The 12,445-nt window shown below is 39.6% G+C and overlaps 1 protein-coding gene across 1 annotated transcript; it reads right to left on the bottom strand.

Annotated features, from left to right (window-relative positions):
* Positions 1 to 2,012: 2,012 nt before the first annotated feature.
* Positions 2,013 to 3,042, bottom strand: LOC148692955 (uncharacterized). The gene is made up of 3 exons (XM_088680275.1): positions 2,894 to 3,042; positions 2,549 to 2,675; positions 2,013 to 2,429 (listed from the first exon to the last, which is right to left on the bottom strand). Exons 1-3 carry the CDS (start codon positions 3,040 to 3,042, stop codon positions 2,013 to 2,015), a joined length of 693 nt encoding a protein of 230 aa, XP_088536401.1.
* Positions 3,043 to 12,445: the final 9,403 nt, after the last annotated feature.

Below are 12,445 nucleotides of genomic sequence, written 5' to 3'. Positions count from 1 at the left end.
TATACCTTAAAGATGTTTGTTTATTTGTATAGTGTCACATCCCACCTCGGGCCCCCACCACATCCCGAGCTCGACTCCACCGTAGCACGATATTGTTCGCTTTGGGCCCCGACCACGCCCTCATGGTTTTGTTTTTGGGAACTTAGAAGAGAACTTCCTAGTGGGTCACCCATCCTGGGATTGCTCTCGCGTGAACTCGCTTAACTTCGAAGTTCCTAAAGAACCCGAAGCCAGTGAGCTCCCAAAATGCCTCGTGCTAGGTAGAAATGGGAATATACATATAAGACGTAGAGGATCCACTCCCCAAGGCGATGTGGGATGTTACATATAGTCTTGTTAACATATACTTAGACTTTATTTCATGTTGAAAACGTTCATGTTGAAGCTTCGAACTCGAGTATGCAGTGTCATTTGAGATTTTAAGTTAAAATTTTATTAGGTCACGGCAAGACCATGTGTTTTAGTGCTAGGAATGTAAAAGAGTTAGGACAAAGTTTTCTGAATCACCTCTTTATTAAGTTTGTGCCAGATGGCCTTCTTTACAAAAGATATCGAACGGCTATAGCTCAACACTTGTACAATGAGAGTCTACTTGTAATAGTACTTTAGGAGATCAATGTTCCACGAATGGCCAAAGGTTTTGCCATCGAAACTTCTGAGTTTGTAGGAGCCAGGGCGACTGATGCCATTAACTTCAAATGGTCTATCATTTAAATTGAGTGTGCCTTCGCTCAAGACTCTGTCATAAAGTAGCATTTTCTTTAATACCGAGTCCCTCACTTTAAAAGAGCAAGGTTTGACCCTAGAGTCATAATAGTTGGAGACGCGCTGGTTGTAAACGATGTTCCTCAAGTGAGCCTTGTCCCTATGTTCCTCGACTAGATCTAAGTTGAGGGTCAGTTGTTTGTCATTTTCACTTTGCATATAGTTCTTAACTCGGTGTGTTGCTTGCTCAAGCTTAACTGGGACAACTGCGTCTATACCAAAGGCAAGTGAGAATGAAGTTTTTTCTGTTGAAGTCCGATACGAAGTTCGATATGACTAAAGAACCTGGGGTATAAGTTCTGGCAAATAACCTTTAGCCTTATCCAAGCTAATCTTCAAGGTGCGCTTGATTATCTTATTAATAGCCTCAACTTATCCATTAGCCTAAGGATGAGCTGGGGAGGCGAAACATAAGTTGATATTGAATTTAGAGCAGAAAATCCTGAACTTCTTGTTGTCAAATTATCACCCATTGTTAGTGATAATTGCATTGGGAATGCCAAATCGGCAAAGGATGTTCTTCCATATGAAGTCTTCTATCTTTGCCTCAGAAATGGTTGCCAAGGGTTCTACTTTAGCCCACTTTGTAAAGTAGTCAACTGCCATGATCTCATAACGGACCTTGCCCTTCCCCACAAGTATTGGGCCAATCAAGTCAAGTCCCCACTTGGCGAAGGGCCAAGGGTTGATCATAGAAGTGAAAAGTTCAGGAGGGGAGTAAGGAATAGTTGCGTAGCGTTGACACATGTCACAGGAGCAAGATATTTTGATGGCATCCTGGTGAAGTGTTGGCCAATAATATCCCTGGCGAAAAGCTTCATATGCTAGGGATCGAGATCTAACATGATATCTGCAGACTTCCTCATGTATCTCTCGAAGAACAATTTCCCCCTCAGCAGGTGTAAGACACCTCAAGTATGGCAGGGTAAAACCTTGCTTGTAAAGTTGGTCATTGATGATCAAGAAGCGGGTAAACTTGTATCGAATTTGCTTAGCTTGGACTTATCATCTGGAAGGGTGTCGTGAGCAAGGAACTTATAAATTGGGGTGATCCAACTATCCCCTTGTTGTAAGTTGCACACTTCCATGGCCATGGTGTTTGGTACTGCCAATAACTCGATATGAATGTTTCTTCCAATCTCGTATTCCACTATTGAAGCAAGGCGAGCTAAGACGTTTGCATGATTGTTTGCCGCTCGAGGGACTTGGATGATCTGGTAGTGGAAATGCTTGAGCAAAAGTTATGTTTACACAAGATATGCTGCTATGGAGCTATCCTTAGCATCAAAGTTATTCATGACTTGGTTAACCACCAATTGATAGTCGCTGAAGATATCAAGTTGTTTAACTCTAAGGTGTTTGGTTAAACGTAAGCTTGCCAAGAGGGCTTCATACTCGGCCTCATTGTTTGACGCCTTGAATTTGAAGCGAAGAACATACTCCATTGCAACTTTGTCGAGCGTAGTAAGGACCAGTCCTGTTCCACAACCTTGTTGGTTGGATGAGCCATCAACATACAGAGTCCATACTAGAAATGTTGGTTCTACTTTCTGAGCTTCTAAGGGTAACGAAACCAATGCCTCAGGTGTAGGAGATATGTCAATAGAATATGTGAATTTGGAGATGAAATCTACAATTGCTTGACCCTTTTCAGCTGGCTTTGGCTGGTAAGAGATGTCAAACTACCCTAATGCTATCGCCCACTTAATCATTTGTCCCGAATTGTCAGGACTTTGGAGTACTTGTTGAGTGGGTGATTGGTAAGCACGATGATGGAATATACTTGGAAGTAAGGGCGGAGTTTTCGAGCAAACATGATCAATCTTACTGCCAATTTCTCAATGTTAGAGTACTGTGTCTCTGTGTCTTGTAAGGCTTTGCTAGCATAGTAGACGGGTCGTTCAATATTACTATTATTTCAAATGAGAATAAAACTGACTGCTGAAGCTGAAACAGATAAATGAATTTGTCACTAACTTCAGGTTTGGAGAGTAAAGGGTCTTTACTCATGTACTCCTTCAGGTTCTTGAATGCCTCGACACATTCATCAGTCCATGTAATGCACTTTTTACTTCCCTTAAGTACTTTGAAGAAATGAACACATCTATCTGTGGCTTTAGAGATGAACCTGGTCAAGGCTGCCACTTTGCTAGTAAGGCACTGGATGTCTTTTGAAGTTACTGGTTCTTTCATGTCAATGATTGCTTTGATCTTCTCGGGGTTAGCTTTAATGCCTCGTTGGCTAATCATGAAGCCTAGGGATTTGCCAGAGCCCATGCTGAAAACACATTTATTGGGGTTCAACCTCATTTGGTACCTTCTCATGATAGTGAAGGTTTCAGACAGGTTAATGATGTGTTGGTCAACGTGTTTGCTCTTGACTAGCATATCATTGATGTGATAAAAGATAGCACTCAAATTAAACCCTCTTTTTGACAATTGTAGTATAGATATAAGTAGGGATCGTTCTAGGCCGGGGATTAGGAGGGATTGCTAATCTAATGAAAATTTACTCAAAGATGTAAAAATATGTTTTAAAACACTTTAAATAGACTCACAAGACTCTTACTAACTTATATGACTCAAAACAAACTTTAAAGACTCAAAACAACCAAAAACAACCAAAAAGACTCAATTTAGACTCTAGGACTTAATTTGGACGAAAATACACTTGGTTTTGACTCTAAAGACTCAAAAAGACTCTTTTGGACAGATTTGGAACAAGTAAGAAAAGGGGTTTTGATTTTGGACGAATTTAAAAGAAAACAAGTAACTTAAAACTTTAAAACAGATTTTGGACGAAAATAAGAAAAACTAATGGATGATGGGATAGCCAAGGGATACTTCTCCACACATGATACTTTCTAACATGAATTGATTTCTAGTTGCTTTTCCGATAAACCATGAACCTCAACACCCCAGATTAACCGTGAATTGCACTAATTAACCCTCAGATTTTCCTCACGTTATTGAATTGGATGATTGCATACGACAACTCAAAGCATTCCCCACAAGTTCCCTACATGAATTGCATAATAGAGATACAAGCAAGAATCATTAAGTTCTTTGAAAACCATAAGCATTGACGAAGCACTCGTTACTATGAATTGCATGAAACTTATGCCAAGAATTTACTTAACATGATTGTGAAAACAACCTTAACTACTTGTGAATATTAGTTTGTGACGATTATGTGAAACACCCTAATATTCTAGCCCCAAATTCAAGCATGCAAATTAAATAGGCCTCCCTAATAAACATACAAGAATAAGTTATCCGTCAAACGGTTAAGTAAATTGCGTTCACAATTTATGAAATCACAACTGGACTTAATCAACTCATATTATAAATGTAATCATGGTTTCAAAGTATCCCTAGGCTAAAACGAGTTTAGCCTCTCATGTTCATGACAAAACAAAGCAACATAGATTTAAACATTAACAATAAAGGATAGATTACACCTAGAAACGTCCAACACTCCAACTCGAATGCACAAACGCCCAAGGCTTGGTCTTCCTTCTCCTCCTCCTTGCTAAGTCACGACAAAGGGTCTATGGTGGGTTTGTGGATGATTTTCTGGGTTTTTGGATGGATTTAGGTATGTATGGTGGTGCGGCAAGGGTAGATGGTGGTGTATGGAGGTTGGGATGGAGGTATGGAAGTAGGGGAATGATGGATGGGTGGTTGCAAGGTCACGGCAAAGGGTGGATGAATGAGTGTATGAATGTTGTGTGAAGGGGTGGTGGTGATTAAATGGCACGGCAAGGCTGTTTATATAGGCTAGTTTGGCACACTTAGTGAAGGAAAAGGATTGCCTAATCCCATTGTAAAAAGGTTAACTCAAGGCAGAAATCAAGTGGGATTGGGAATAGGAATTTCGGTTAGGAATTAGGGAGTTCTAGAAGGCTAGGTGCGGCACACATGTAGGGATAGGATTAGGTGTTCTAGAAACTGTGTTTAAGGCAGATTTCCTAATCCTAAAGGGCCTAGGACATGTGATATAGGAGTAGGAAAAGGATTGTGATTCCTAAACCTACAAGGAATGGTGATTTGCGGCAATGGTATGGATGAGTCTTCTAGAAACTGAAATAGGTGTTTAAATGTGTAATTGATTCTCCCTAAGTAGCTAGGTTTAGGTCCCAATCTGATATGGATAGGATAGGATAATGTTAGAGTTAGGATAGGATAAGGTTTCTAGGATAGGATAAGATAAGGTTGGATAAGGTTGGATAAGGTTGGATAAGGTTCTTTGTTTCTTGCTTCTTCCTTATCTTCATTGTATTAGGACTTCTTCCACCAGATTTGTAGCCTTTCCTAGCTCTTCTAGTCTTCAATTTCGTCCATCCTCTTTGCTCCATTGTTAAGCTATCCAATCCATGCCCAAAAATGCTCCAAATAGCCTCAAAATGCACTTTCTTGCTCCTTTTGCCATTAGGACCTAAAAACACACGAAAATAGCTTAAACTACTAAAACAACTATGAATTAACAACATAAATGCACGAAAACAAGCTAAGTAAGTTGCCTAAATATGCTCCTATCAAATTCCCCCACACTTAGCTTTTGCTAGTCCTCGAGCAAAACGAAATAAACAAAACAAACAAAACATATTCTAGACCTTCCAACATGTACCTCAGGGATTTCCAACGAACATGACACATTAAAGAACATCATTCCCATGGTTTTTAGCTTTCTTTATACGTCAACAAACACTTAATCATAGTTACTACTTATTAGTTCTCATTTAATCAATTAAAACAATGTTTTGAATGTAGTAACATGCCTTAGAGAATTCCCTCAATTCTTCACTAGAATGCACTCTATTTTCCCACAGATTTTCTAACTTCACACCCTACACTAGTTATATGTGAGAAGATTGATGTAAATATGAAGACTAACACTCACATATGTTATATCAAAGAAAGCATTTTCTGGATTTACGACAATGACATGAATATGATCTCATGAATGGAATGCTACTACTTAGAACGAGAACCAGTGATTCCATATGCTCATACCAAATTCAAACTCCACATATTGAACACATAACATCAAGATAGAAGTTGAGGGTTGTAAGGAGGCTAAGGTATTGGCTAACAAAGAAAGGTAAGGATAAACAAAAGTTCTTAAAGAAATAGTAGCAAAGTAATGAATTTGACACTTAAACTCTCTTCAAATGGCCGAAATCAATTTGTACACACAAAGGTAGATTCATGCAACATTTAGGGTCAAATTCACTCTTTTGGACCCTTCCTTCAACAACCAACACTTGTGAGTTCATTCTCACTTATTTTTCAACTCTTTTTCTTTCTTTTCAACACTTTTCTATTTTCTTTTGATTTTTCCACGAATTTCTCTTTTTTTCTTCTTTTTTTTTTTTGTTTTTTCCTCTTTTTCGTGCCCTATCATCTTCCCCCACACTCGTTTTCTGCCATATATTGACCAAAGGAGTTCACCCGAAGTCGTGTTTTACTATCCTTTAAGAACAAAGGTATGGAAAGTCCTAATCTAGGCTAGGTGAGGATAATGTGGCTAACAACGAAAATAGGCTTTAAAAAGGCTCAAGAGGGTTAATCCTACAATACATATGAAAAGGGATAGGCTTTTTGGCTCTGGCTTGACTAACAACTTCATCTTATTGTATGTTATGCAATCAATACCATGCTTGGAATGAAATGGGCATGAGTTCTAGTATTTGGAACTATAATGAAATGCATTCTAAATAGCAACCAAGCAAAGAATGATGAGATCATGCAACGACTTTAGAAAACAAGAAATCACAGATTATACTCTCCAAAGAACGTTATAGGCTCAAGTCTCTCAGGGTTGTAGCGTTAGTTTGAGTTTCTTCCTTCAAGCATGTTACAAAAACTGATTTTTTCCTTGTGTGATTACATGTGAATTCATAAGCTATAACCATAACTAAGCATAAACCAAAGCACAAATCACTTCCAACCATGTTTACAACATTCTTTAATAGTCATGCAATTAAAAACCAAATCCTCATCATTGTGTTGGAAGGTGACCTAAGACACAAACAAACACACAAAACAACTTAAAAACAACTCTTTTTGGGTTTTTCAAAACTATTTTGTAATTTTTTTTGTAAATTTTTCGGATTTTCTGATCAAAAGACATAAAAACACTCCAAAACACTCTAAAAACACTTAAAAACAGTGTGAAACAACATTATAAGTGATAGGTGATAAAATCCCACGAAAATCATGTAAAATCATGCAAAAGCAATTTGTTTACCCCCCCCACACTTAAATCAAACATTGTCCTCAATGTTTCACACAAAGACTCACATCCAAACAAACAATATAAACTAACTAACATGACAAAAGTAAAAATAATAAAGAGATAGAGATTGAGGAACGCAAATCTGATTTTGTAGCTTGAATTGGTGAATTGCCCACTTCCTCTCTCGTTGAATGCATGGGTTGCCTCCCAAGAAGCTCTTGCTTTAACGTCGTGCAGCCGGACGAACGTTCTTCTTATCCTCACTTGGAGCCCACGGCATGGAGTGGAATGTCCTCCACAACTTGCCCTTCAACACTTTCGTAATATGGCTCTATGAATGGGAGGGGATAGTGATCCTCCCTAATGGTGGTATTTTGGTTCCGGAAGCCCATGTAAATGCTCCCACCACCTTGAAATCGATTTGGAACCTGCACCAAAGAAGGTAACAACCGATTAGTTGAAATGGGAATTGGAATTGGGATTGGAGACTTACTAGGATGTTGTGGCAATGCCCCTAGGGCAACCACCATCTCGCCAATTGTATCCTTAGGTACGGCCAGATTGGGTGTTTGTAGGGCAATGGCGTGCTTCTTGTGCTTCCCTCCAATTCCTTCCTCGATGGTGGTTCTAGACGCATCCTTCTTGATAGGTGTTGAACGTTCCTGCCCTATATTTTTAATTGTACCAATGGCAAAACAAGAACGAACATCATTAGGATTCTCAATGGATTCAAAAACTTTAAAGTTAATCGTATCACCACCAAACTCCATAGTTAAGGCTCCTTTGGCCACGTCAATCTTGGTGTGGGCTGTTTTTATGAAAGGTCGTCCAAGTAAGAGTGGCGATGGTGGAGAGTGGGTTGAATCCTCCATGTCAAGGATATAGAAATCTGCAGGAAAAATCAAGTGGTCTACCTGCACCAAAACATCTTCCAAAACTCCTCTTGGGTATGCATTAGATCGATCGGCTAATTGAATAATAACACCATCATTTTTAAGCTCTCCTAGATTCATAGATGCATAAACAGAGTATGGCATGACATTAATTGATGCACCTAAATCTAGCATAGCATGCTCGAACCTTGTATTACCAATTACACAAGGGATAGTGAAACTACCTGGATCTTTGCATTTAGGTGGCAGCTTTCTTTGCAACATTGCAGAGACATTCTCACTTACATGTACCACCTCCTTCTCCCGAATCCGTTTCCTTGTTGTACAAATCTTTCTTAAAAACTTAGCGTACTTCGGAATTTGCTTTATTGCATCAAGGAGCGGGATATTGACATGCACCTTCCTAAACGTCTCCAGGATGTCTTTTTCATCCTCCTCCTTCTTTGTTTGCAAAAATCTGTGAGGAAAAGGAACATTGGGTGGAACGGGGTTAGAATTAATCAAATTTGAACCCAACTTACCTTTGGTGGCCGAATGGGATGCATTGGATGAAGTAGTGTCCTTAGGTGCTTGCGGCAAAGGGGATTATGTCCTTGCCATGGGCTTGTTTGCAGCCTCCTCTTCATGTTGCAACGTCTCGTCTTCATTAGGACTTGTTTTGGATGGTGTGGATGTAGTGCCAACTTCTTTTCCACTCCTCAAGGTGATTGCGTTGGCCGTTTCGAACCCTCCCTTTGGATTGACAATGGTTGAGCTTGGGAGCTTGCCTTGGTCTCGGAATTGTCCCACAAACTCCGCAATCTGCCCTATTTGCTTCTCTAAGTGGTCCATCCTTTTGTCTTGGTTTTGCATTGCCTTTTCGTGGTTTTGCAATACCTTTTCTTTGTTTTGCAATACTTTGTTTTGATTTTCTTGCCCCTGAGACAAACTAGTAAGTAACTTAAGAATCATAGCATTATCTAAAGACGTACCTTGATGGTTTTGGGCGGATTGGGGTTGGGTTTGGTCTTGGCCGTGGGTGTTGGTGTAAAACCCCGGGGGTTGCTGCCTAAAGCCTCCTTGTTGGTAAGGTTGTTGAGGCTCCCTCCACTTGAAGTTTGGATGGTCTCTCCAACCCGGATTGTATGTATTGGAATATGGATCATTCCTTGGTTGATTTTGGCTTGGAAATCCAATGGCGTTTGCACTCTCCCACCCACCATTCTCAATCAATTGAGGGCACTTTTCCGAAGGATGACCTTGAATAGAACATACGCCACATACAATTGGACTTTGGATCTTCATTCCTTCGGCCATCTGAGACATAAGAGAAGTAAGATTAGCTAATTGAGTTTGAAGGTCGGATTGAGAACTTACCTCATTCACTTGTTGCCGTGGGGGGTCCCTTTGCCCAATTCCTTCATATTGTTGTGCATTGAGAGCTCGGTTTGCAATGTGGTTCTTGGCTGCTATAGGGGTTTTATCCACTAACGCTCCTCCCGCCGAAGCATCAAGCATTTGCCTTTCAATGGGAAGAAGACCTTCATAAAAGTATTGAATTAGAAGCTCCTCCTTCATTTGATGTTGAGGACATGATGCAACAAGGGTTTTAAAACGCTCATAGTATGTTGGAAAAGACTCCCCTTGACTTTGTTGAATTCCGCTAATCTTCTTTCTCAAGAGAATGACTCTTGAAGTAGGAAAGAACTTTTCAAGAAACGCCCTCTTCATGCTCTCCCAAGAGGTGACCGTTCCGGATGCTAGCTCGTATAACCAATCTTTGGCCTTCTCTAAAAGTGAGAACGGGAAAGCCTTCATCTTCAAAATGCTACCATCAACGTTAACTAGAGTCATGCTTGAACACACTATCTCGAACTCCTTCAAATGCTTGTTGGGATCCTCCATGGATAGTCCATGGAATTTTGGAATGTGGTGCAACAAGCTTGACTTCAATTCAAATTCGTCGGTCTTGTCTTGAGCCGCCCTTGGGTATTAGATGCACAAGGGTGCGGCATTGGCCAATCCCGAAGCGGAAAGCTCCTTGATTGTTCGGTTGTCCGCTGCCATGTCTACTTCACCCACTCTTGCCGTGGGTTCTTCTTCCTCCCTTGGCATTGGCTCTTCCTCTTCCTCAAGGTTGGGAGCCGTACTAGATTCTAGGTTCTTCTTCTTCTTCCTCAAAGTGCACTCAAAATCGTCGACAAAATCTAAGATGTTTGCACTAACAGGTTGAGAACTACGAGTCATAAACTAGTACCTACAAACAAGAAAAGAAACTAGGTCAGTAGCTAAAACAAAAAGAAAACAAAAAGAAGCAAAAAGAAACAACGGGGGATTAGCAAAATTGCTAATCCCCGGCAACGGCGCCAAAAATTTGATGTGATAAAAGATAGCACTCAAATTAAACCCTCTTTTTGACAATTGTAGTATAGATATAAGTAGGGATCGTTCTAGGCCGGGGATTAGGAGGGATTGCTAATCTAATGAAAATTTACTCAAAGATGTAAAAATATGTTTTAAAACACTTTAAATAGACTCACAAGACTCTTACTAACTTATATGACTCAAAACAAACTTTAAAGACTCAAAACAACCAAAAGGACTCAATTTAGACTCTAGGACTTAATTTGGACGAAAATACACTTGGTTTTGACTCTAAAGACTCAAAAAGACTCTTTTGGACAGATTTGGAACAAGTAAGAAAAGGGGTTTTGATTTTGGACGAATTTAAAAGAAAACAAGTAACTTAAAACTTTAAAACAGATTTTGGACGAAAATAAGAAAAACTAATGGATGATGGGATAGCCAAGGGATACTTCTCCACACATGATACTTTCTAACATAAATTGATTTCCAGTTGCTTTTCCGATAAACCATGAACCTCAACACCCCAGATTAACCGTGAATTGCACTAATTAACCCTCAGATTTTCCTCACGTTATTGAATTGGATGATTGCATACGACAACTCAAAGCATTCCCCACAAGTTCCCTACATGAATTGCATAACAGAGATACAAGCAAGAATCATTAAGTTCTTTGAAAACCATAAGCATTGACGAAGCACTCGTTACTATGAATTGCATGAAACTTATGCCAAGAATTTACTTAACATGATTGTGAAAACAACCTTAACTACTTGTGAATATTAGTTTGTGACGATTATGTGAAACACCCTAATATTCTAGCCCCAAATTCAAGCATGCAAATTAAGTAGGCCTCCCTAATAAACATACAAGAATAAGTTATCCGTCAAACGGTTAAGTAAATTGCGTTCACAATTTATGAAATCACAACTGGACTTAATCAACTCATATTATAAATGTAATCATGGTTTCAAAGCATCCCTAGGCTAAAACGAGTTTAGCCTCTCATGTTCATGACAAAACAAAGCAACATAGATTTAAACATTAACAATAAAGGATAGATTACACCTAGAAACGTCCAACACTCCAACTCGAATGCACAAACGCCCAAGGCTTGGTCTTCCTTCTCCTCCTCCTTGCTAAGTCACGGCAAAGGGTCTATGGTGGGTTTGTGGATGATTTTCTGGGTTTTTGGATGGATTTAGGTATGTATGGTGGTGCGGCAAGGGTAGTTGGTGGTGTATGGAGGTTGGGATGGAGGTATGGAAGTAGGGGAATGATGGATGGGTGGTTGCAAGGTCACGGCAAAGGGTGGATGAATGAGTGTATGAATGTTGTGTGAAGGGGTGGTGGTGATTAAATGGCACGGCAAGGCTGTTTATATAGGCTAGTTTGGCACACTTAGTGAAGGAAAAGGATTGCCTAATCCCATTGTAAAAAGGTTAACTCAAGGCAGAAATCAAGTGGGATTGGGAATAGGAATTTCGGCTAGGAATTAGGGAGTTCTAGAAGGCTAGGTGCGGCACACATGTAGGGATAGGATTAGGTGTTCTAGAAACTGTGTTTAAGGCAGATTTCCTAATCCTAAAGGGCCTAGGACATGTGATATAGGAGTAGGAAAAGGATTGTGATTCCTAAACTTACAAGGAATGGTGATTTGCGGCAATGGTATGGATGAGTCGTCTAGAAACTGAAATAGGTGTTTAAATGTGTAATTGATTCTCCCTAAGTAGCTAGGTTTAGGTCCCAATCTAATTTGGATATGATAGGATAGGATAATGTTAGAGTTAGGATAGGATAAGGTTTTTAGGATAGGATAAGATAAGGTTGGATAAGGTTGGATAAGGTTAGATAAGGTTCCTTGTTTCTTGCTTCTTCCTTATCTTCATTGTATTAGGACTTCTTCCACCAGATTTGTAGCCTTTCCTAGCTCTTCTAGTCTTCAATTTCGTCCATCCTCTTTGCTCCATTGTTAAGATATCCAATCCATGCCCAAAAATGCTCCAAATAGCCTCAAAATGCACTTTCTTGCTCCTTTTGCCATTAGGACCTAAAAACACACGAAAATAGCTTAAACTACTAAAACAACAATGAATTAACAACATAAATGCACGAAAACAAGCTAAGTACGTTGCCTAAATATGCTCCTATCAATCATTAACATAAACTTCTATGCTCTTGCCAATCTGTTCAGCGAACATT

This window comes from Pyrus communis, chromosome 11, assembly GCF_041283825.1.
Source record: "Pyrus communis isolate YQ-2024b chromosome 11, ASM4128382v1, whole genome shotgun sequence".
Lineage (NCBI taxonomy): Eukaryota > Viridiplantae > Streptophyta > Magnoliopsida > Rosales > Rosaceae > Pyrus > Pyrus communis.
This window is presented reverse-complemented; position numbering and strand designations above follow the sequence as displayed.

Bases quoted from the DNA above. Each gene is read 5' to 3' on its own strand.
- LOC148692955 (XM_088680275.1), bottom strand. From the start codon at position 3,042: ATGGGCTCTGGCAAATCCCTAGGCTTCATGATTAGCCAACGAGGCATT. The intron at 2,676-2,893 runs GTTCATCTCTAA...TTGAAATAATAG, and splicing joins AAAGTGGCAGCCTTGACCAG to TAATATTGAACGACCCGTCT. The intron at 2,430-2,548 runs GTATATTCCATC...ATCTCTTACCAG, and splicing joins AACTCCGCCCTTACTTCCAA to CCAAAGCCAGCTGAAAAGGG.